The sequence below is a fragment of the Pleurodeles waltl genome, chromosome 4_1 (assembly GCF_031143425.1).
Source record: "Pleurodeles waltl isolate 20211129_DDA chromosome 4_1, aPleWal1.hap1.20221129, whole genome shotgun sequence".
NCBI classification, from domain to species: Eukaryota; Metazoa; Chordata; class Amphibia; order Caudata; family Salamandridae; genus Pleurodeles; species Pleurodeles waltl.
Window position 1 is genome coordinate 600,947,663 of NC_090442.1, and position 24,191 is coordinate 600,971,853.

Genomic DNA, 24,191 nt, shown 5'->3' on the forward strand with positions numbered 1-24,191 from the left:
ATTCATAATGAATAAAGGAGGGACCTAGTAAATCAGGGTCATTTTTCTTGCAGTATTTTATGTCATACAGCAGGTGGATGTGTCTTTGTGACATCACATGCAATCTGTGAAGGTAAACCTTTGGAAAAAAACTGTTTTAAAGTATGCTTGAAAGAAACCTGGCATTTTAAAGCCGTCACAGAAACTTGCCTCGCTGCAGAAAATAGGCTTAATACTTGTTGAGACTTTTTTTCTTGTGACTGTGAGGCAGACCAGCATTTAAGCACATCCCAGTAACCGTAATTATAATTTGACAACATCATCATCTCCCCAGTGTAAGCAATGCAAGCAACACCTAGCAAATCTGGACTTCTGTCTTGAAGTTGAAAGATTGGGCCAAGCTCAGTGCTCAATTTGAGCCAGTGGTTTCGCGGCACCAGAACTTTTGAAAGCTGCCACACTGCGGTGCTGTTTGTGTAATTGAGAGATGAACAGGATAAAAGTTGTTTATTAATTTAATATACATTAAAAACAACTGATACCAGCCACCCAAGCCATTAGTATAGCTTTCGAGGCCTTGAACTACATTGTCTGAATTGTCACACTTGTAGCAGTGTGATGGTTAGGAGTTGTGTATGTACTGTCATTGTCAGCGCTGCCAGGGGCAGTTGGTGATACAAGCTGCGGTGCCCTCCTGGCGAGGGCCCTGGCACATATATTTTTTTTTAGCAAATTGAGCACTGGCCAAGTGAAGCTGGATATTCCACCAATAATTCAATAAGAGGAATAACTAGTTTTGTAGCACGTGTGTCATGCCGTAATTGCTTCCAAAACACAAGCCAAGCTCCTCTCTCTTGGAAACACATGGCGCTTATGGCGCACACCAGGTGAGCAGCTTTCACTTTTGTGACTAATCGCTTCGAACTGGTAATTAACATCTAATCCCTTATTTATGGAATGGTTAATAGATGCCCTGCAATGACACCAATTTAGTATTGATTATTATCCTATATAATATTAATATTCTCATCGGCCAATTAACAAAACTGCTGAAAGAATTGCTCTTATTCTGCATTGGCTTGCATTAGACACAGATGGAGTAGTCAAGCATGGAGCCATTTTCTTGAATTTTGGATTAGATGGGAAAGTGATACTTCCTAGGAAAGAATGGGTGATGTGGACGTTTTTGTTAAATTGGTGTTACAAGATATCCATTCCTGCCAACTCTGCTAACCATTCATTCAAAAGATGATCTGGTGGTTCTGATGCAGCACGCTGCAAAGCCATCCCTCTCTTCATCCAGTCACCTAAAAGTCACGTTTGCTATTGGGAACCCTTGCCAACCCATTACTTACCATTGCTTCATATCAGCTTCTAGAAACGCATCTTTTCAGCGGTCCCTAAATAATTATGGTTCACGTTGTGTGTTACAAAAGTATCGAACCCTCACAAGTGAGAGAGTGTCTGAATCATGAAGCAATTGGATCAAATTCCAAATGACCCGCCTATGAAATGATTACAAGTACAAATGCAGTGTAGCGTTTAAATGGTGACCATTAGGGTTTCCCCCGGCAGCAGTAAGAGCATCTCTTCTGAAAGAAGCACTACTCCATTATGAGATTTCCTTCCCCTCAACTGGCATCTCTGGGTGCTTTGCCAGTCAGTGTTCAAGCACACAGGTAGAACAAGCCTTTGTAACTAATGTGTACAGCTGTGCTTTTAAGACACATGAGGAGGTGGCTTAGACATAGTGTATTGAGAGACGTACAGAAGACTGAGAAATTACCATTCTAAACCTTGATTTTGAACAACGTATGAATTGTCCAAAACTAACAGCAAAGCAATTGGGTTTTATGTCAGAATATCATTAGGAGAAATATGACAAAATATCATTCACAAAAATGTTGCCCCATTGGGTATAGATTTTCTATCAAAAACTCCAATGGGGCGATATTTTCGTGAACAGTATTTAGGACACAATGTTTCGGTGAGACAATCATTTGGACATGATAGCCTGTTACATTACCAATTGTAACACCATAGTTAGGGTTTAATATCACCTCGAACATTATTTCTCCTTGATCCTAGTAATTTTAGAAGGACAGTAACAGTGATACCTCCTAATCGAACCAATTCATCCTGTCCAAAAAATGAGATGGCCAACCTTTGGTCTATGAGAGCAAGGTGGTAGTCCTTCATCATGGGAATTCTTCCCTGAATCACAGCACGCGTAGAAGAGGTGGATTTGGAAAAAACACACTCACTCTTTACCTTCATTGGTACTAACTCTGAACACTCAAAAGCTCCTAATTAAGGTGAAAAAACAACCACAGACATGCTTCGGCATCCCTTAGTTACAATATCTGAAAGCCAATGCAGCAGAGACATAGTGGAGAAAGCAGGCTTGTCCTTGAAATAAGTACTCTGGGTATTCGGTTGGTATGTCTTTAGTTTGTATCATGAATCTGAAGGTAGAACTCCATTGTCATGTCCACTGCATGAACACGGATGCTTATATTTTTTTTAGATGATCTTTTGATCAGTATGTCTGATGAGGGTATTTCTATTTGGATGGTCCTGGTACCAAGGAACCTATCAAGGGGGCGGATTAACAAGAACAGTACTTTTGGAAATTCGGGGCACATTGTTTTTTCCTTTAAGGAAGATTTCAAAAACATGCTTAGTTTTCTGTCACAATTTGCTCCTTGCATTTCTGCTCCCGTAGCGATCAGCTGAATTGTCACATTTCCCGTGTCAATTTGCTTACACCTTAGGGACGCAGAAGATCCAAAGACCACCTATGTGGCTGAGGCAATCACGCACCCCCCTTCCTCAGACTCTGAGGTCTAGGTGATGATGTCTTCTCTTCCGGGGAGTGTGAAGAATAAAGATTCTCGGTTCATTAGCGCTGAAGCAGCTGAACCTAAGCAGACAGTTTGATTTTCTCAGAACATGCTCATTCCATGGGATGAGCTGTCAGCAGCTTGGGGCGAAGTGTATCGTCTTGTCTTGTCTTTTCATGCTTTCACCTAAGGCATTTGCCTGTGCACAGGAGATGTTAATTGGTGTTGGGTTCCCACAAGGACAACCAGGAGATTGCTTCATTTTCTTGGTAAAAGAGAGGCGTGTCAGGTATCTATTTCTAAAGCATTGAAGGTGTAACAGAAGGAGCAGCATACACATATGGTGTTAGTAGGCCCAACCTCTTGAAGGGTGGTAGAGCTGTGGAAGAGTCAATCATTATGTTGGGCGTGTTGATGAGTAGTTATTCGGGCTTACCTTTCCAAGCTGGCTGTCAGCTTAGTGAATAAAATCTACTCCAATGTTTTCATCTCTTTGTATATTTCTTCTTGATGCCACTTTGATTCACCCTTTCCTAACATTGGGACTGATTCTTCCTGACCTTTCAGAATCAATGATCCGCCCAGAAATCACCTGATTTTCCTATATGCACGCTTGCCACCAGATTACATTTTGAAAGTTATTACGACATGTCTAGAGGGGACTTTTCCTTTCCAAATCACAGTTGTAGAAGAGGGTGAGGAGGGCCGGAGAGTGAGTCACTGGTGGTGGCTTGAACTGAATGCATAGTGTGTTTATGAGCCAGTGTCAGTGTATCTGCTTGGGACTGAAGTTGTAAGTGAAGTGACTCTAGAGCCAACTCTAAATGAGTGGTTCTTTATAGACAGTGCATGTGTTGCCTGTGAATTACAATTACAGCTGTGGAATCCTGAGACACACTCAAAATCATTGCAGTGCACCACTAGTCCTTTATGGACCCTTATCTAATTTGCTTAGTGGGGGCATACCGAGGTATGGCTCTCAGCTTTACTAAGGCTGTCAGTCTCTAAGACCTATTCAACCAATAGCACCCACTGGCAACCTGTAACACATGGCCTATTACTACTGAACGTTTGCGAAATATAGCAAGGTGCACCACTAACATCATAAGAACATCTCTGGTGGACAGCACACTCTTCTGTGCAAAAGCACCTGCAAGGAGTCAGTTTGAGCCTGCCAGCCAAAGGTGCTTCCACCCTAGTTTGGTGTGCAAAATAATGAGCATCCCTGACTCCTGGAGTGAATGCGTGAATGAGTTAGCGAGCAACTTAAGAGTGTGTGAGATTCCATAGGGAACATCTCTGCCACCTTAAGTGTTGGGCACGTGTATATGTTGCAGTGTATATGAGGTCATACTTTGTTTTCACATGGTCTTCTCTGCACCTAAATTGATACCCACTGTTCTACGGGGCGGTGTTGAAAGGTCAGCAATTTTAGCCGAAAATAGGAAGCAGACAAGACGCTTTCTGAGTAGCTGGACTCATGAATGTCTCACGCTGATGCTAATAAATAATTCCTGGCTCTTTCATTCACACTCTTCAATTAATTACACCTACATTATAAATACACATTACATTCACTGAGATGCTAAAGAAAGATGTACTACTTTGTTGGATTCAATGGGATTGCACGTGTAATTCTATTTCAAATGGGTGAATGTGACTAGTTAAGGTAGTTGTGTGCTGTTTAAAATAAACATTACCCATGGCAACGTAACACTATATAGCTTCCTATAGTGTCTTAACAAGGAGAAATTTCCACAAATCATTGAGGGGCACACAGATGCCATGGGTATAACAAGTCTCGATGAAGAAAAGTTAAATGTATTACTTCGGTAGCACCAAGAAAAAAATCAGGCTAATATTGTAATCGATAAACAATGTCACTTTAAGCATGACTTTTTATTTGATCGATAACTCATCTCTTGCATCTTGCGGCTTTCTCCTCTGCCATAGCCCATGTCCCCATGCACCACTCCTTTATCAGCTTGCAGTCCCACATGTTTAAGTTCTTCTGCTTGCTTTGGTCCAGTAGTATGCCTTTCTGAAATCCTTTCTTCAAACCTCACATCTGAATGTATATCATCTAAGGCAAGAAACAAACAACCTTAGACTTATGTGATTTTTCACGGCCCCTCTATCCTTCCATTGTTTTAGTGAACGGACATAGAGATTAAGAACTTCCTCCTGACTCCTAGTGTGTAAATAAGACACACTGCACTTTTGTTTTATATCTGTAGATATTTCCGCACCGTGGAGCATATGAGTCCCTCCTTCGTGAACAATACAGCTTAGCTCATGAAAACAAGCAGTGTTCCAATCCATCCCAGTGCATAGAGGTTTGAGGGAGTTTGATGGCAGAGAATAAAGATTTGGTGAACCCTCTTCACAGCTGTCAAAACTCCAGTGGCCACCTTTTATATTTGTATTCCAGATTTGTTTCACCCCCATGGTGACCAAGACAGTTTTACATTCCTTCTTGCACCAGTGACAGTCCACTGAAAAGGCTTCTTGGTTCATTTCTGAAGAGGAGGCATTTGTTTCCACATTTAGGTGACCATACTCTTGCTGCCCTGCTTATGCTGTACATACCAGTGGCGGCTGGTGACATTTGAAAGTGCTGGGGTGTAAATTTCTGGGTATAACTTATCTAGTGAGTGAAGCGAGCAAGCTGAAGGGACAAATGTGGGGTGTGGGTCCTCCTCCCAAGAACAAACTGAAAAAAGATTGACAAATGATGCATTTGAAAGGAAATACATTTAGTGAGAAAGCAAGATTTATATAGCAGTGGGAATGTATAGTCTTGAAATATTAAAGACATTAGAAACAGTCCTATATCTTTTTGCATTAATATGTTCACCCTTGACTTTATTGTGCAAATTGTACACTGCAACAACTTCAGGCCCAGTGTGTTGCACTGCATGCAGCACCAACTTTGGAAAAAATGACCTAACCAAGCATCAGGAAGTGCCCACAGCTGCTGGCTGCAATCAGTCACACAGAAATATGTGCAGATAGGTCTTTAAGTGGGATGAAAAAGTGGGGGGCTCTCTAAAAGGGAACATGCAAAAAAACAATCTGTGGTTCCAATAGTTCACCACCTGGCCTGTATTTTGGTTTCTCTCTGAGATGTTATTGCATCCAGAAATACAACACAACAACTGACACACACCTAAAACCTGTCAGTACTGTTGGCTTTGTCAATGGTTTTTAGATGTTTAAGATAAATGAGTAACAACGATTAGTTATAAATATTTAACATAGCAAATGTTTCGATTCTGAAATTGTAAGACTGAATTAAATATTATTGAAGCCTGTGAAAGGAGTAGGGCCTTTAGTTATGTGTGCTGTACGCCCTTTTTCTCTTTACATCTCATTTCTCTGCACATGTTCAGCCTCCTCTCTCCTCTTCAGCACCATCTTTTCACTCTCACCTGGATGCACTTTTTCGTATCTCCCTCATTTTACCACCCCAAACATTCACTGCACTCATTCACATTTACACACTTGACAGGCACTTTGTTTTGGCTTCAGCCTCAGCACCAGTGCTTTCAATCAAAGGCCCTCATAAACACCTGGCTTGAGTCAAAGTGTGCACTATGCAAGAGTAATAACAATGCACAGAAACACAGCATGATGAAACAGCTAACTCTCTTGGCGAATGCAACATGAAGTAAAACATGTGAAATAAGAGAGGAACTAAATCACTTTTTAACATTCATCTTTTGCATATCAATCCATGTTTTGGGAATTAATGCTAAAGGCATGACGATTGTGCCAGTTTTAAAGCCATACAGCAGATAAGTGCCTTTACTGTGAGCACATATTTCTCCCTTTGCACTTGACTCGGATATTTGGATCCATTTTGTAAGGAAGCAAGAACCCTGCTCATTGTTTGGAACAGTTTAACGAGGAATAAATATAGCAGCTCCACTTCTAAAGGAACCAGCGATCTGCAGCCAGGGCCTGAGGTGTCACAGTGGGGGAGGTTAGCATGACAAGGGGTCTCAGAACAATAAAAATAACACAAGATTAGCATTATAACTACGTGACGAGTGGGCTCTATACCTGTGAATGACAGATGGCTGCCCTCATGCAAGGATGAAGACTCCGACACCCAAAACCATGACGCGTCAGTGGCCTATAGTGGATCCTGCCGTAGACCACAATAGAAATGGAGGGCTTTGTAGCAGTCAGCCCTGCGTCATGCGTCACAGTGTAGAAAGTTGATTTACTGCCTGGCTTCTGTATCCTGCTTCAAGGCGAGGTGGGCTGGGCAGCCTGGGACAGGCAGCCCAGACTTAAATGCATTGACTTATTTAAAGTTACGATCGCATATCTGAAGAAATCAATCTATTTAATATTTTATAAATAAATGTGTAAGAATTTCAGAGCTGTAACGGAGAAACCATCTCTGATTCATACCCCAGCAGCACCGACTCCGTTGTAATATTCTAAGGAGAGGAATTGTTGCTTTGGAAAACACACTGGCAACATTTTATATGGCATTGTGGACACAATAAAGCTTTTTACATGTACAGGACGTATTAGGCCCTTAAGCAGCAGTGGATAGGTTCCCAGTTTAATCTACAGGATAATTAACTTTCCTTCAATGCAAACACTCCATCCCGATCTTTCAAACCTGCTCATAACCTGCAATCTTTTTCATGCCAATTCCTCACCTGTCTCCTCTAAAGCAGTACATTTGACATTCACAGTGACACAATGTTGAACTGCATTTTATCATTTTTAAGCAGCACTTTGGTAAAAGTACTATTAACTTTAAAAACAGTCAATAAACAACAGGCCACCCTTGGGTCATCTTGATAGATTTTAAGACGCTTCTCTACTATGACAATTGGATGCACCCCGCTCACTTATGCCGTCCTGTGTTGCTCGCTCAGTTCCTGTTACCTCATCCTGAGTAACCTGCCTCTGTACTACCGGTGCCTGGTGAAATGCCCCGGAGGTGCGGAAGGTGGATTGCTCACATGGCCACCAGCCTCAGGGAGAAGCCTTATCTTTCAGCGAAGAGCCTGTCTGCACTTGCTGACTCTATGTCTGCATGAGAGGCAAAAATCAGAGAAGATTGCGCTTCTGAGTAAGGGCAAACTGCAGTGTGTGCTTAAAACGAGGGCCACTGCTGTCCTTTGTGGTTCATTAGCAGCTGCTATAAACTATACATAACTCCACAGCACTTTATACTTGGATAACTGTTGTACCCATAAAGGTTAGTTGCATTGGGCAAACACATATAATCATGAAAGTCAACTGCTACACAGGTTTCCCCACCATTCGTCATCACTGAGACTCTCTGTAGGGCACTTTCACTCACCATGTATTGTGCACTTTCACTCACCATGTATTGTGATGTGTGCTGTGGTGCGGTCTTATGTGAAGTTGGGACTGCATCTGTGCAATCAGTGTTCCTTCATGCTCCTTGCCGAAGGGTGATCTCTTTAGTTTTTCCTCACGGTGAGGTATTTTACCACCTTCTGAAGGCTGGATGCATTGAGTTTGCAGCGATTAACCTTTGAATCCAGTATTGGGGAAAATGTAAAATGATTTGTTTTGTAAACTGGTTTAAATAACCCTATAATGTGATGATGGCATTCAGACAGGTTAGTCTATTTTCGCCTCTTTTCTTCATTCACATGGGCTGGTGGAATGGAATGTAATGTGGTTCTCTTTGCAGGCGGACAAGGAAAGCAAACTTGAAAAGCTGTTCATTGTGAATGGTGATGATTGCAAAGAAGACTCCTATGACTTTGACCTGATCGTGATCGGAGGTGGCTCTGGAGGTCTGGCAGCAGCCAAGGTAAGAGGCAGAGGGGAGCTGAGCTAGAAGAAAGGAGGGTAACGAGGGAAAGGATCAAATAAGGGTATGGAAGCAAAAGAGAGAGGGATATTGAGAATGAAAAGCAAAAGTGTGAGAGAGAGAGAGAGAGAGACAGAGAGAAGCAGAGATAGGGAGATAGTGCCCTAGAGGGAGGGAGAGCGCGAGCGAGAGTAGGTGAGTGAGAGAATGAATAAGGGAAAGGGAGACAGAGAAGGGGCAAGACAGTGAAATAGGGGAGCAAGATACAGAGTGAGAGGCAGTGGGAAAGACAAATGAGAAAAACGATGTAAAGAAACCAAAGAAAGAAACAGCAAAGAGGCAATAAAGTAAGGAGGGCAGGGACAGAAAAAAGGAGGAAAGTGAAAGCCAGCGACTATAGAAGAGTAGAGGGGACTAAAGACAAGAAAAAGGTTTGAAGAAAGAAAGAGTTGAGTGATAGAAGAGCTATGAAAGAGAGCAAAGAGAAACGCGTTTAAGAAAAAGATGAAAGATAGGAGAGGAGAGGAGAAAAGTTAAGACTGGGGCAAGAACTGCATGTAAGAGTAATGAAGAGAAAAGAAAGGAAAGCGGATGAGTGAGAAACAATAACAGCAAAGCACAAAAGATGTGTAAGAAAAGGACAAATCAAGTACTGCTTTACATACACAAAGGTACACTGGCAGCAGGTTTGCATGACTGCATGCACGCAAGATGTCCATAGGAGAGGTGTGGTGGGCAGCAGAATCTTTAGTTACTATATGTCTGTCAGAGCAAGGCGTAGGTCCTCAAACACTATAGATGTTCATCATCTGTTCTAAGAGTGGCACACATGACCAGAAGCTCATTACAAACAGCTAGCCTATGGCTCAGATAGTTCTCATGTCTTGTACTTAGCTGTTCATTCCATCTGTTTCTGTCTGCAGGAAGCAGCCCATTATGGCCAGAAAGTGATGGTGCTGGACTATGTCACGCCTTCTCCTGTGGGCACCAAGTGGGGTAAGTTTACTTGGAATACCCCAGTATTCTGCAGGGTCCCCTCCAGAGTGTTGAGAGCCTGCAGACTGCTGTTAGTAAAGACCTTGTGTAGTAATAGAGATGCATGAGAGAGATGCTGTAAATTTACTGGGCCCTGAAGACCATTCCTCTTTCTGTAAAGTTTGTTCACAATCAACAAAAGCACCCAGACCTCACCGCATGACATTAAGGGCAGGATATTTAAATACCCATTTGGTAGATCCCATGTATTGTCAATCGCAATAGCAAAATCGTACTTATTGGTAGAACACTAATAGACAAAATGATCTCTTTTTTAGCATGTACATTGTTGCCACGTGAAAAAATAATGCAACACTCTTTTATCTTTTGGCCCAGGATTGGGAGGAACGTGTGTGAACGTAGGCTGCATTCCAAAAAAACTAATGCACCAGACAGCTCTGCTGGGACAAGCCTTGCAAGATTCCAGGAAATATGGCTGGCAGGTGGAGGAGAAAGGTAAACGAAAACAGCCAAACATCGCCTGTGGCTTTAGAATTGCATGGGAAGGTAGACACTTCTCGACAAGCGAACACCACTCTTCCACTTTCCGGTAGCGCAATAAGTTATTGAAAAGATGCTGCTAGTAGAAGACTGAGGACTACATTAAGGGTGTGTGGAACTCCACACATCCAAGGCACTACGCAACTTAGGGCCCACCTACTTGAACAGTTGCATCTTATTCCAAAATCCACCCGGACACCTCGACTCCACAGGACTCCTACTCGCCCATTCCCACACATTAACAGAACCAGATCAGGAGGAAGGGCTTTTCTTACATTGCTCTTAAAGCACGGAACAGTCTCCCACCCCACATCAGAGCCTCCTTCCCTCTTCTTGAATTCCGAAAGAATCTGATGGCCAGGCTTTTCAATTAACCAACCTACCATAGGCAGAGCGAGGAACACAAACCTGCTCAGCACTAATATACCTTTGTGGGTGTTAGTGCTCTATGCAAAAACACATAACAGTAACAACCTACAACCAGTGCACAGTGTCTACACTGACAGAGGTTCTGTTCAGAACACACTTCTGCTCAGTGACCCAAAACAAGAAAATACTGGAGGTGGTGATGTCTTGAATTTTTTTTAATTTTTTTATTTATATATTGTGCTAGGTGCCTGCATTCAATAATTTGCACAGTGACCCTCTGTTCCTATGCACCACTTGTTCTTCCCTACCAAGAGTCGGTTGTGCACATCTAGATGTCAGAGTGCTTTTATTTCGGTGTGGTTAATATTTGGGCATTAATCAGAAAAAAACATATATTGATTCTGTTATCTTTGACTTTATCACTGGATGGACCTACCATTAGGATGGTCATGACATGTTGATCGGTGATGGGAGTTCTGATGATACCTTGGGAGGAAACAAAAATGTTAGATTTGGAAGGAGAAGGCAGTGAAGATCACATGTAGTACTGAGATATTGTGAGCCCAGATATGCAGAAAATACACTTTTCTACCAATAGGCTCTAGGTATGCAACAGTACACCTGAAGACCTAATTAGATATGACCTTGCAGCACAGATGCGAAGAAGAACTGACTGGAGCAGATTGCCGTTCTAGTACTCACATGGACCACCTAACAAGGAATGGCTTCTAATTTATAAGACTTTATTTCAAAGCAAGGGGCGATTAGTACCTTTGTATTTAGTGACTCTAAGGGTGCAGTAAACAGCCTTGTTTTCTGATGGAGGTGTTTCGATGGTGTGGTTAGCAGAGCTGCACCCTTGAAAGGTCATTGTGTTCACTGTTGTATACCAAGTAATGATGAAGACTGGTGGACATTGCAGAATCTGAAGTGGACCTAACACACCTCTAACAATGTTCCAATGTTTCAATCAACAGTACAGCACAGCTGGAATATGATGACCGATGCCGTAAAGAACTATATCAACTCTCTGAATTGGGGATACAGAGTGGCACTTATTGAGAACAGGGTCAAGTACGAGAATGGCTATGGAGAATTTGTTGGACCACACGAGATCAAGGTATGACTCACCGTTATCTTTGATTTTTGTACATTCTTTGGAATGTAACAAAAGCTTTCTGACTTTATTTATCAAAAGGTACGACAAATCTAAATGCTTTTTGTGTCACTTTGGTTGCAGTCAACAAATAGCAAAGGAACAGAGAAATTCCACACAGCCAAGAGGTTCATTATTGCAACTGGTGAACGGCCGCGGTACCTAGGTATTTCAGGCGACAAGGAGTACTGCATTACCAGGTAATACTGAATGAAAGGAGGTGCTGTTAGTTTCATCTGAAACTGAAAGTGCATGTTGAATTCAGGACACTCGGAAAGCATTTTCCCTTAGGAACATTTGATTTGATTTTGTTGAGCAGGTTACACTAGTTTTGTATTGGTTCTAGCTGTGAGGCGTTTCTCAGTTAATCAAAGTTAAAAATTCAGGAATGATGACTCAGCCCTTCACCCCCTTGTAACATGTTCCCTTCCTATATTTAGGTTTTCCAGCCACTAGACAGTTTCTTACTTCTAGAGCTTCAGCTCACCAATGTCAGGCCCCCAGGAAACTGATAGAGGGCGGGTGCCACAAAATGCTTTACTGATATACAGGGAGTGCAGAATTATTAGGCAAGTTGTATTTTTGAGGATTAATTTTATTATTGAACAACAACCATGTTCTCAATGAACCCAAAAAACTCATTAATATCAAAAATGAATATTTTTGGAAGTAGTTTTTAGTTTGTTTTTAGTTTTAGCTATGTTAGGGGGATATCTGTGTGTGCAGGTGACTATCACTGTGCATAATTATTAGGCAACTTAACAAAAAAAAATATATACCCATTTCAATTATTTATCATCACCAGTGAAACCAATATAACATCTCAACATTCACAAATATACATTTCTGACATTCAAAAACAAAACAAAAACAAATCAGTGACCAATATAGCCACCTTTCTTTGCAAGGACACTCAAAAGCCTGCCATCCATGGATTCTGTCAGTGTTTTGATCTGTTCACCATCAACATTGCGTGCAGCAGCAACCACAGCCTCCCAGACACTGTTCAGAGAGGTGTACTGTTTTCCCTCCTTGTAAATCTCACATTTGATGATGGACCACAGGTTCTCAATGGGGTTCAGATCAGGTGAACAAGGAGGCCATGTCATTAGATTTCCTTCTTTTATACCCTTTCTTGCCAGCCACGCTGTGGAGTACTTGGACGCGTGTGATGGAGCATTGTCCTGCATGAAAATCATGTTTTTCTTGAAGGATGCAGACTTCTTCCTGTACCACTGCTTGAAGAAGGTGTCTTCCAGGAACTGGCAGTAGGACTGGGAGTTGAGCTTGACTCCATCCTCAACCCGAAAAGGCCCCACAAGCTCATCTTTGATGATACCAGCCCAAACCAGTACTCCACCTCCACCTTGCTGGCGTCTGAGTCGGACTGGAGCTCTCTGCCCTTTACCAATCCAGCCACGGGCCCATCCATCTGGCCCATCAAGACTCACTCTCATTTCATCAGTCCATAAAACCTTAGAAAAATCAGTCTTGAGATATTTCTTGGCCCAGTCTTGACGTTTCAGCTTGTGTGTCTTGTTCAGTGGTGGTCGTCTTTCAGCCTTTCTTACCTTGGCCATGTCTCTGAGTATTGCACACCTTGTGCTTTTGGGCACTCCAGTGATGTTGCAGCTCTGAAATATGGCCAAACTGGTGGCAAGTGGCATCGTGGCAGCTGCACGCTTGACTTTTCTCAGTTCATGGGCAGTTATTTTGCGCCTTGGTTTTTCCACACGCTTCTTGCGACCCTGTTGACTATTTTGAATGAAACGCTTGATTGTTCGATGATCACGCTTCAGAAGCTTTGCAATTTTAAGAGTGCTGCATCCCTCTGCAAGATATCTCACTATTTTTTACTTTTCTGAGCCTGTCAAGTCCTTCTTTTGACCCATTTTGCCAAAGGAAAGGAAGTTGCCTAATAATTATGCACACCTGATATAGGGTGTTGATGTCATTAGACCACACCCCTTCTCATTACAGAGATGCACATCACCTAATATGCTTAATTGGTAGTAGGCTTTCGAGCCTATACAGCTTGGAGTAAGACAACATGCATAAAAAGGATGATGTGGTCAAAATACTAATTTGCCTAATAATTCTGCACTCCCTGTATACAACCATATTCCCATCGTTCAAATGGTTACAAAACTACACTAGGTTTGTGGCAAGTTAGTTAGTGCAGCAAACTTTACTTTTAAAATTAAAACTGAAGGCTGCCTGTCTTGTACAGTATTAAAGCAATTTAGAGTCATATTGTGTTCACCCCACGGCTTTCAATAATGCTGAACACTGCCTTGGGTTTTCTAATTGGATAGTCCTGGATTTACAGCACTGTCCCATCACACGTCATAGAGTCTTTTCACAACAGTGGTTTCTACCCAAGGAATTTTGTTACTATGCTGAGAGTATACCACCAAGGATAATACTATACTCATTGTTTGGAGTATGAGGCCAACAACTGGATTCACTCCTCAGTAAGGAAATCAGAGCTTCCAAGAATGTTTGTGGTGTGACACATGTCCAGTATTCATACATGAGTCATGCCAGGAGATGTGCCAATGCTGCCAGGGCTGTTTCAAGAGAAATATTTGCATCTTGTGAGACACAGAATAATGTGGCATTGTGAGATTATTTATGAAAAGATAAAATAACGGCCCTCAAAAGTAAAGTGCATCCTTCTGACAGAGTATTTTAGGTCAATAAACTAAATGATTGATGCAAAAACACAGCACAAATAATTATGAGTGAAGATGGCTTCAAAGTGCCAGAGCTAAGTATGCATTCTCAAAGACTAGCCCAAAAATATATGACAGCATCTGTCACCCGTGAAGCCCACTGATAAAAGTGCACTTGAAAATAGTTGCAGTTTCAATGAATAGATAATTATGTTGTCTTAGAGCTCGTTTGTCTCTAGAGAGCTTCTCAGACCAAAAAGCTGTGGTTTCAAGAAGGGAGATTTTCTATAATGCCAGTCTAGCTGCTGTGGAATGCAGTTGGCACTCAGGTCTACTTATTGTGAGCTGTCCAGTGCCATTGTGAAAGCAGTGATGTGAACACTCGCAGAGCGGTCCCTACCTAGTTAGTTAAAGGGGCGTGTTCTATTCAGTTCAATTATAGAGGAAAGGAGTAAACAGCAGGCACCGTAGAAAAAAATAGGGAATCAACGGTGGGTGAACAGATAGATGTGATGTCAACAGGTAATGACATTCCTTAACTATGAGTAGCCCTAATTGTGAAATTGCTAGACGTGAACTGTTCTTCTAGTATGAAGCTACAAATCTGAGTCTTTCAAGGCTTTTGAGGTTGTGTCAATTGTTTGGCAGACGTCATCATGCTATAATTAATTCCTCTGATAATAGGATAAGCTCCTCTTAGTTCAAGATACCTTGGTGGGGGAAATGCCACTATTGTCTGAGTTATTCCATGTCAAATTGTGAAAACATGTTCCCTGCCTCTGATTCTTTGCAACTAAAAACATCCACTTTTCTTTCGTTTTTTTCAGCGATGATCTTTTCTCGCTTTCGTACTGCCCTGGGAAGACACTGGTGATCGGAGCATCCTATGTCGCCCTTGAATGTGCAGGATTCCTCGCCGGTCTCGGCCTGGATGTCACTGTGATGGTGCGATCCGTTCTGCTAAGAGGCTTTGACCAAGAAATTGCCAGCAAAATTGGTGACTACATGGAAGAACACGGTGTCAAGTTTATACGAAGCTGTGTGCCGACAAAGGTACATACAATGTAGCTTGTGAATTTCCATCTAGTAACAGCCATAAGAAGACCATGCAGACAGAGTTATTTGTAAATAAAAGTAAAGGTACATAGAAAAGGCCCAGGCTTAAAGATCCTGGTTTAGTACTTTGCTGCTTACAGAGGCAGCTATGTGGAAATAATGAGTGTGAAGCTGAAATGTTCTCTGACAGTCTTCCAGGGTAGAGATGGTATAGCCTGATGGGTGGTTAAAGGGACAATCGTCATTGCTACTATCCGGGCTTCCTGTGGCATGTGGCAGAATGTAAGACCTCTGTTTAGAGGCTTGCCTATGTACTGTCATCTCTGGCAGCAGGTTTCTGTATGAAATATTTATCTCTGCAAAGCGATTCTGTGGCTTAAAAAAGATACCTTCCAAAGCAGAAGGAGAACAATAACATAAATACACATTATAATATAGATACATTTATTCTACATTAGTTACATTGTGGAAGGAATGGTCTATGTTTTGGGATACTTTTAATAATTGATAATAATGCATTTTGGGTTCTTCCTGTTGTAGGCCAAGCAATTAATCACCATAATACATTGTGGAAAAAAGTCAAATAGCGTTAAAATGTTTAATTTGTTGAAATACTGGTAAATATTTTCACCCGATGGAGGAGTGGAGGGACCTTGACAGGGTCTGGAATAGAGAACTGGTAAAGCAGATATTTCATTGGTGCCTGCTTTTGCCCTGCTATTTAACTCAGACATTTAAGTGTTAAATACATTCAGGAGGACTCTCATGCATGGCAGGCAGGTCATATAGTATCTTTATATTGCTAACAGTGTCGTGGTTATGTAGAGCCTATTCTGCTTTTGCAATCTGTAGAAGGAGTGGGCCTATTTAAGCAAAGTATTCTTCTTGTGTTGCCCATGAAGATGTAGTTGACACTTCTGTTTTATCTTGCAGATTGAACAAATTGAGCCAGGAGAACCAGGGAAATTGAAGGTTACAGCAAAGAACTCAGATGGGACGGAAATGACAGAGGAATACAACACGGTAAGTACTTCAGAGGAATGCACAATAAAGCCAAACTCGGCCTTAAACACTATGTTTTGCAGAGAGAGTATCTGTTTTGCTTCTTTGCTTAATGTGAAATCTCACACACTGCCTCCCATCCAAGAAGTGGTTAGGTCGATGGTGGCTTTTGGTTCGATTTGTGTTACACAAATACCAAATACATACATACATACACATGTAGTAGTTGTGATATTTTAGCCATGAAATTTAAAGCATGTGTTATATTGGGGGAGTACTGTTTCAGTACCTCGATGATTTACTAGTTAATTTGCTCTATTTCAATGATGTGAGTACTGTCGGGGCCCCATCATGAAAATGTTTGCCTGACAAAGAATCTGCTTACACAACTTTTGCGCTACTGAAATCCCTTTATTAAAAGATGTTCAGGCTAATGCGTTGCAGATGTAATACTAACCCAACATTTGCTTTGCCCAGGTCTTGCTGGCCATTGGAAGGGATGCCTGCACAAGAAAGATCGGCTTAAACACCGTTGGCGTCAAGATCAATGAAAAGTAAGGCAGCACGCTGTGCTTCTGTGGCAGATTAAAGAAGAAGTGATGTGCTTGGCATTTCAGGGAAACAATAAGAGCTTGAACTAATGAGCTTTATTAATCCCAAAATTTGTCTGATACTTAAGGTTGTTGTTATGCTTGATCAGTCAGGGTGGGACGTCCATTGTCCCCCTGTTCACTTCAAACATCTAATCTACAAAGAATGACCTTTGGAAATGCTTCTTCTGGCCTGTGTGTGGGTAGAGTTGCTGTGGGATATTGCTGAATATGACAGAGGAAATATGATGGCTGCTAGGATGATTGGTTTGTCTCATCCAAAGCCTTGGATTGTCTCCAATGTCAAAGTGCTGGTCTGAGACTTCAACGGTTCACCAAGGATCTGTCTTGATTTTCTAGCTCTGCATGTGTTGGTATAGTTCTTTTATTAATGGGCTTTAAAGCATGCACGCTATGAATCGTCTTTACGCAATGGTCTGAACCCTGCATCCCCTTTGACCTGCCACTCTCAAGATGGCTGTGTCAGGTGTTAGGTTATCTAGTCCTGGATTTTTCATTACATTCTGAACTCATAGTCTTGCATTTATAATGCAATAGTTTAAGTATCAAAAAAGAAAGAAAAATCTTGGACTGTAAGATATAGTTATACCTGCCAGGCAACAGCTTGAGTTATCTGAGGGCTCAATCATGTTACCAGATGTCTTTTTGTCACAGGGGACACTGTGATATAGTTTTGAATATAATCTAGAAGTGAATGCATTCTTGGATATGCTGTCTTTGTTCATTTGAACAAGTTGGACTGAGCTACCAGACTGCAAAGGCAAAACATGTGATCGTCACTGATTGCTTCCTCTTCTGGATGTGTTAGGAGATGTTTGTGTTAGACATTGATCACATTTACATTTGCCTTTTTGATTTTGTGCAGGACAGGAAAGATACCTGTGAATGATGAAGAACAGACCAATGTGCCATATATCTATGCCATTGGCGATGTGCTGGAGGACAAGCTGGAGCTCACACCAGTGGCCATCCAGGCAGGCCGGCTGCTGGCAAGGAGGCTGTATGCAGGATCAAACTTAAAGGTACATCACTACAGAGAGATTTTTCCCAAAATATTGTATGTGGTCTAGCAAAGAGATAGAACTGAACCACAGCCCCACGTGTCACCAACCTTGTTCCCATTGAACGTGAGAACATCACATGCTCTTGCCTTTGACTCACCCTCCCCAATTTGGGGATGGAGGGAATATTAGGCCCCAAGAATAAGGAAGAAACGCAGCACTTTTCCTTCTAATCACCCCCTGGTTCTTTCAGTCACTAGCTGTTTTTTGGGTGTGCTAAACACCTCTCGTGATGTCTGTGGGTAAAGGCACACTATGACATTCAAAGGCACTGCACACCCAATGGGGTGTGGCAACGGTACCAAACTTATTTCACATATTTGTATGGAACGGTGACTCTTAAGCTTTTGTTGGAACCTTAGGATTTTGGGGTGAAAGGCTCTCGACAATGGCCATTTGGCACTGACCTCGCCTCAGATCTTTACATTGACATATATGACATGCATTCAGTAAATAATAACAATGGAGAAGTCTAATGTTTGTATGTTGGATATGGGGGCGCTTTTGCTATAAGGCATGAAATTGTTGGTTCAGCTCTTGACAAACATGGATACATATGTTGATAGTGGGAGATGTAAGTGTACAGTATAAATGCAATGGTGAGATACCTTAGTGACTCAACGTACCTGCGAGTCGTGTTCGCTTGTCAATCTCCCATGCATGCCAAGTGCAGGAAAGGATTATCTGCCATGATTCTGTAGTGTCCACTGTACTAAATCATGCTGCCAGTCCAATCTATTATGGTGGTCTCCATTTTTGAACCAGTTAGTAATATTCAGATTGAGTTCCAGTGATGAGAGAACCGAACTAAGCAAACATTGGTGCTTTTGTTAGGTGTATCTATCAGTGGTGTAACAGGTGCAGTGGTACCGGGCCCATAGACATTAGGGGCCACTGAAACTTGTTTATTGTTGTATTTTACTAGTTCACCGGCAGCCAAGGGGCTAATTGCCTTGCTTGCACCAGGGCTTATGACCCCCTTGCTGTGCTAATGTACCCAGCCAAAGCCTGGCACTGCTCTTGGCGGCCACATCTTTCTGCATTTTGAATTATATGCATTGGTTGATGGGCTGCTTTTCATGGGAAATATATTTCCTGTCCCACACCACTGTGGGTGCATTTCCCATTTGTGGGTGGCGTGTCACTGGGGTATGTAGTCTCCAGACATGACAATGAAGCAGCCACAACAAGCAGGGCTTTGTGGGGACTGGATCACGGCTTGGTTACAGCCCTGCCATCTGTTAGAAAAAACATCAGTAACAGGAGACAAAGGCAGGCGTCAGGCTCAAACACTGCGTCAAAAATAACCCTCTTTCAGATCAGGGACCTTCAGATGGGACTTTCATATTCATATTGGATTTGATGAGTACGCCTTGGTCACGGGGCGCGGATTTTTGTATACTTTCAAGTAGAGAGCATCAAAGGTACTGACGCGAGCACGGAGCCGCGCACAGAATACTGATCCAGGGGATCACAGCTCGCCCAGACTTGCACTCTGCCGCTGTCAGACGGCGACTGGAAATGAGACTTCGTTGCGTGAATCCTGCTTCTCTTGAAGAGACTCGCATCATTCCCAGTGAGTCATGCAGCGGCGTTTCGGAGGGATGCGCAGCGCGTGGGCCGCGCAGACCCTGCCTGCCAGGCAGATAGCACCGGATATGGTACATGCTGGGCCGGTCTCACGGCGGAAGAGCGCCACAACCAAAATGGAGGAAATGACACAAATCTCGAAAAGTGGACCCAGTAGGAGTTTGAGAGTCTCCTGACCCGGCAGCTTAGCTTCAGAGACCGTTACGAGAACGTGGCGCTGTTTATGTGAGAGTCCGAGGCAGAGTTCAGTCATTTCAAGAGATACCGTGTGAAAGTGCGGGGTGAATCTAGCAATTTAGATGTATCATACTTATCAACGTGACGTGTTGAGACTAGAATCATTGTGCAAGTTTTAACACTGCTTTGATAGTAACACTTTTTTTCCGTCTCCCTCCTTTAATAGTGTGATTACGTGAACGTTCCTACCACTGTCTTCACGCCCCTGGAGTATGGCGCATGCGGGCTTTCGGAGGAGAATGCTTTGAAAAAGCATGGAGAAGAGAACATTGAGGTAATTCTTATTTATATGACGCGGCCACTCTGTAAGGCAAGCAGGTGTACTCAAGTGGAGACAGTGCCAGTGTTAAAAGGAAGCAGAGAGGGTAGGGGTTACCAGAGATCACAGCTATGCCATAGGGCAATCTTCCCGCCCATCCTCTTACGTGGAAATGCGTTTATAGCAGCGCAATTCCGAAGACTTGAAAAACGACCTTTCATAGGCTCTTCAGTGCATGCAAATATACAATAAAACGAACAAATTGGGCCCTGAAAAATAGTGGAGAACTTTACATAAATGTATATAGGTTGACTTAAAATGCTTAACTTTTTCGCTAGTGCCGCAGTGTGGTACTCTGGAGGTCACGTTGATTTTAAACACTCATTTCTATTCCAGCTCCGTTCATTCTTTTGTCATGCACATGAACTCTCTCATCTTTCTACCCTTCCATTTCCATATTTTAGAATTCTTATTTCTCAAGACTGTCTCTGTCTACCAGCCCATCGCTCCATCTGTCCATCTTTCTGCACCCTATAAATTCATGGCCGAGTCATTCATTATTAAGTGCCATCTTTGCCACTGTTATTTTGTCCTGTCTATGAGCTCCAGGCTCAGCTCATTAAAATCCCCATCTCTCCAGCTATATCTATACTGCACTTTATAACTTGACAAATACTCCCACATGTCTCAATCATAGTGCAACTGTAAGCCCTTATCTTTCTCTTCAATAATTGTTCCAAACGTTCTTTTTCATCCTATCTCTCCACTGACATATATCATTCCTTCATTCGTTTCTATTCTACAACTTACTCTCTCATTGTTCCTTGTCATTACCTTCTCTGTATTGCCAGGGTTACTGGCACCTGTATCTCCGTGTTCACCTTCTAACTCGCCTCTCTGTTCACGATGTAACCCATGTCTTTGTTCATTTACTGCCCATATCCTGGTTCAAGTCCTAGATGCTCCGAACTCATCTCGCTGTTCAGTTCCTAAGTGACCTCGTTATTCAGCTCCTACATGACCTCGTTGCTGCGATCCTGACTCACCCCTTGAACACTCCCTGAGTCACATTCTTTCTGTCTTTCTAAATCACTCATTATTCTTACGGCTCACCTCCTCGCATCCACATTCACTGCCCGCTTACTTCCTTATTTGCTTTCATAATTATCTCTCTGTTTACATCTTTCCACACCACCTTTTTACCCCTGATTCACCGTACCACTAACCTCCTTCTTCACCACCTATTTCACCCCTTGATTTAGATCCTGGTTCATGTCCTAAGTGACATCATTGTTCATCCCCTACTTTGATTTTATGGCAGAACCTCCTCAATCTCTTCCTAATTCTGTTTTCTCTGATATGGAGTGCGTTGCCTAAGATGGTTACTATTACTAGTAGGGACTTAGAGCCTAATTTAGAGTTTAATTTAAGGGGTACTCCGTCCTATCTGCCTTATTACAAGTGCCATAGAATATAATGCACTTGTAATAAGGAATCTCCATCAGATTGTAAACCCACACTCTAAATCAGGCCCAGTGCTTCTGCACCTCCACAAGATCTAACAGTCGTCAACATACTGTTTTGTATATTTTGAATGCTGACGTTCACAAATGTATCAGCTAAAGCGAACCTATGGATTGACTAAATGTATTGTTAATTAAATACTGCACTTTCTATAGTTAGTTGTTCTTCACTTTCCAACGGATGTCAATATTCTACTTTAATTCCAGGTGTATCACAGTTATTTTTGGCCGCTGGAGTGGACAGTTCCTGCGAGGGACAACAACAAGTGCTACGCAAAAGTCATCTGCAATAAAAAAGACCAGGTGAGTGATTTCCCCTGGCTGCTTTTTATTGCTGTAGGAAAAGAAGGTCTTAGAGCTGGCCAGTTTATTACGAAGCGTTGCAAGATAAATTGAAAGCTCAATGTTGTTTTATGGTTCCAACTCTATGTTACAGTTCTTACACTCAATTTCTAATGAAAATGCCTTTTGGAGCACAGTCCACAGTAAAGGATATTGGCTTAAGGATACAATAGAGCTGGAGTCTTCCTGTAATGAAATTGTCCTTAAATCTGTTTTCTGTGGTGCTTAAAGAGAGGTGGGAGACTGGCTATTTCCCTTGTTGGCATGGGCTGCACCAATTTTTGTATCCAGATTTTCTCTTTTTTACCTTCAGACTTGTTTGTCAGTGTGATGTGTTGGGCAGGGCCTCCAGATCACTGTCAGTTGCACTTCCTGCGAAGCACAGACTATGTCCTCATCGACTGCTAAGCAGTCCCCACATCGTGTCCTAGTAGACACCCATGATCTACGGGAACAATATGGGATATAAATGGAAGCATAGTTCAAATGGCCTGCCTATTATGCTAAAACTGAGATGCTTTTTTTAATCCGATCACTGATGTATTTCTGTTCCTCGTCTAGGAACGTGTTTTAGGATTTCACATACTTGGGCCAAATGCTGGTGAAATCACCCAGGGATTTGCAGTCGCCATCAAATGTGGACTCACGAAAGAACAGCTTGACAGCACAATAGGAATCCACCCAGTCTGTGCAGAGGTACGTACTTAAGGCTTGGCACTTTGAAAACATCATACAGTTATTGCCAATCCAAACTCATACCTGTAAATAGGCTCTATCTTGGTGATATTCTTATTAGAGAGTCAGAACGGAATATTATTTGAGAAGATTACTGCTGTACTCACTGTAACCAACAACTAATTGTGTATTGATATTAATCTCTACACGTGTCTTCTCACAAATAGCTTAAAACGTGTCATTATAACTTTGTGCACCTTGACCCTGAAGCTCTCAGTATTCCATAACACAGAGCCTTGTCATCACACACGCTCTTGCGCACATCACACTTCTGCCAGCGTTTGTCTTCGATACTCCTGAAATGTCAAAACCTTCAGCAAGTCCTTTCTCCTGGCTGTGTCTGGGCTCACATTTCATTCTTGGACAGTTACACTTAGATGACACTTGACAGTGTAATTTTATGGCTTCTTTTGACCTAAAAGGTAGATTTGAATAATTTTTGGCTGCATTCCTACATAAACACCACACAGTGGCTTGAGGGAAGTATTACGGTGTGGGTGGTAAGGATGTGATGAAATAATGCGGAAGGTTGTGAAAATAAATCATTTCTGGTAGCTGGGGGTTATGTTAAAAGCAACAAGAGTCGAGCAAGGGCCTCTTGGCACTAGAATCGTACCTATAAAACATATCAACTGGAGGGAAATAATCCCACCAAATTGAACAGACGGTTACCGAGGTACTCACAGTTGTTCCATAGACACAGTGTAAGGAAATGCCTCCTTGGCATGGTTACCCCCTGACTTTTTGCCTTTGCTGATGCTATGTTTTGAATTGAAAGTGTGCTGAGGCCTGCTAACCAGGCCCCAGCACCAGTGTTCTTTCCCTAACCTGTACTTTTGATTCCACAATTGGCACACCCTGGCATCCAGATAAGTCCCTTGTAACTGGTACCTCTGGTACCAAGGGCCCTGATGCCAGGGAAGGTCTCTAAGGGCTGCAGCATGTATTATGCCACCCTGGAGACCCCTCACTCAGCACAGACACACTGCTTACCAGCTTGTGTGTGCTAGTGAGAACAAAATGAGTAAGTCGACATGGCACTCCCCTCAGGGTGCCATGCCAGCCTCTCACTGCCTATGCAGTATAGGTAAGACACCCCTCTAGCAGGCCTTACAGCCCTAAGGCAGGGTGCACTATACCATAGGTGAGGGTACCAGTGCATGAGCACTGTGCCCCTACAGTGTCTAAGCAAAACCTTAGGCATTGTAAGTGCAGGGTAGCCATAAGAGTATATGGTCTGGGAGTCTGTTTTACACGAACTCCACAGCACCATAATGGCTACACTGAAAACTGGGAAGTTTGGTATCAAACTTCTCAGCACAATAAATGCACACTGATGCCAGTGTACATTTTATTGTAAAATACACCACAGAGGGCACCTTAGAGGTGCCCCCTGAAACCT

The 24,191-nt window shown here is 42.5% G+C and overlaps 1 protein-coding gene and 1 long non-coding RNA gene across 2 annotated transcripts in view; one reads left to right on the forward strand and one right to left on the reverse strand.

Moving 5' to 3' along the window:
- Nucleotides 1-24,191, forward strand: part of TXNRD1 (thioredoxin reductase 1) — a 128,025-nt gene that overhangs the window by 90,058 nt on the left and 13,776 nt on the right. The window contains exons 5-16 of the mRNA XM_069229003.1: nt 8,515-8,637; nt 9,561-9,633; nt 10,009-10,128; nt 11,520-11,662; nt 11,783-11,898; nt 15,201-15,426; nt 16,363-16,452; nt 16,909-16,985; nt 17,908-18,064; nt 20,097-20,204; nt 21,920-22,015; nt 22,616-22,750. Of these exons, the coding sequence (XP_069085104.1) occupies nt 8,515-8,637; nt 9,561-9,633; nt 10,009-10,128; nt 11,520-11,662; nt 11,783-11,898; nt 15,201-15,426; nt 16,363-16,452; nt 16,909-16,985; nt 17,908-18,064; nt 20,097-20,204; nt 21,920-22,015; nt 22,616-22,750 (1,464 nt within the window). The remainder of the gene's footprint in view (nt 1-8,514; nt 8,638-9,560; nt 9,634-10,008; nt 10,129-11,519; nt 11,663-11,782; nt 11,899-15,200; nt 15,427-16,362; nt 16,453-16,908; nt 16,986-17,907; nt 18,065-20,096; nt 20,205-21,919; nt 22,016-22,615; nt 22,751-24,191) is intronic.
- On the reverse strand, nt 5,412-18,860 carry LOC138287964 (uncharacterized). The gene is made up of 3 exons (XR_011202302.1): nt 18,730-18,860; nt 10,979-11,028; nt 5,412-5,535 (listed from the first exon to the last, which is right to left on the reverse strand). It is a non-coding gene; the product is annotated as an uncharacterized lncRNA (long non-coding RNA).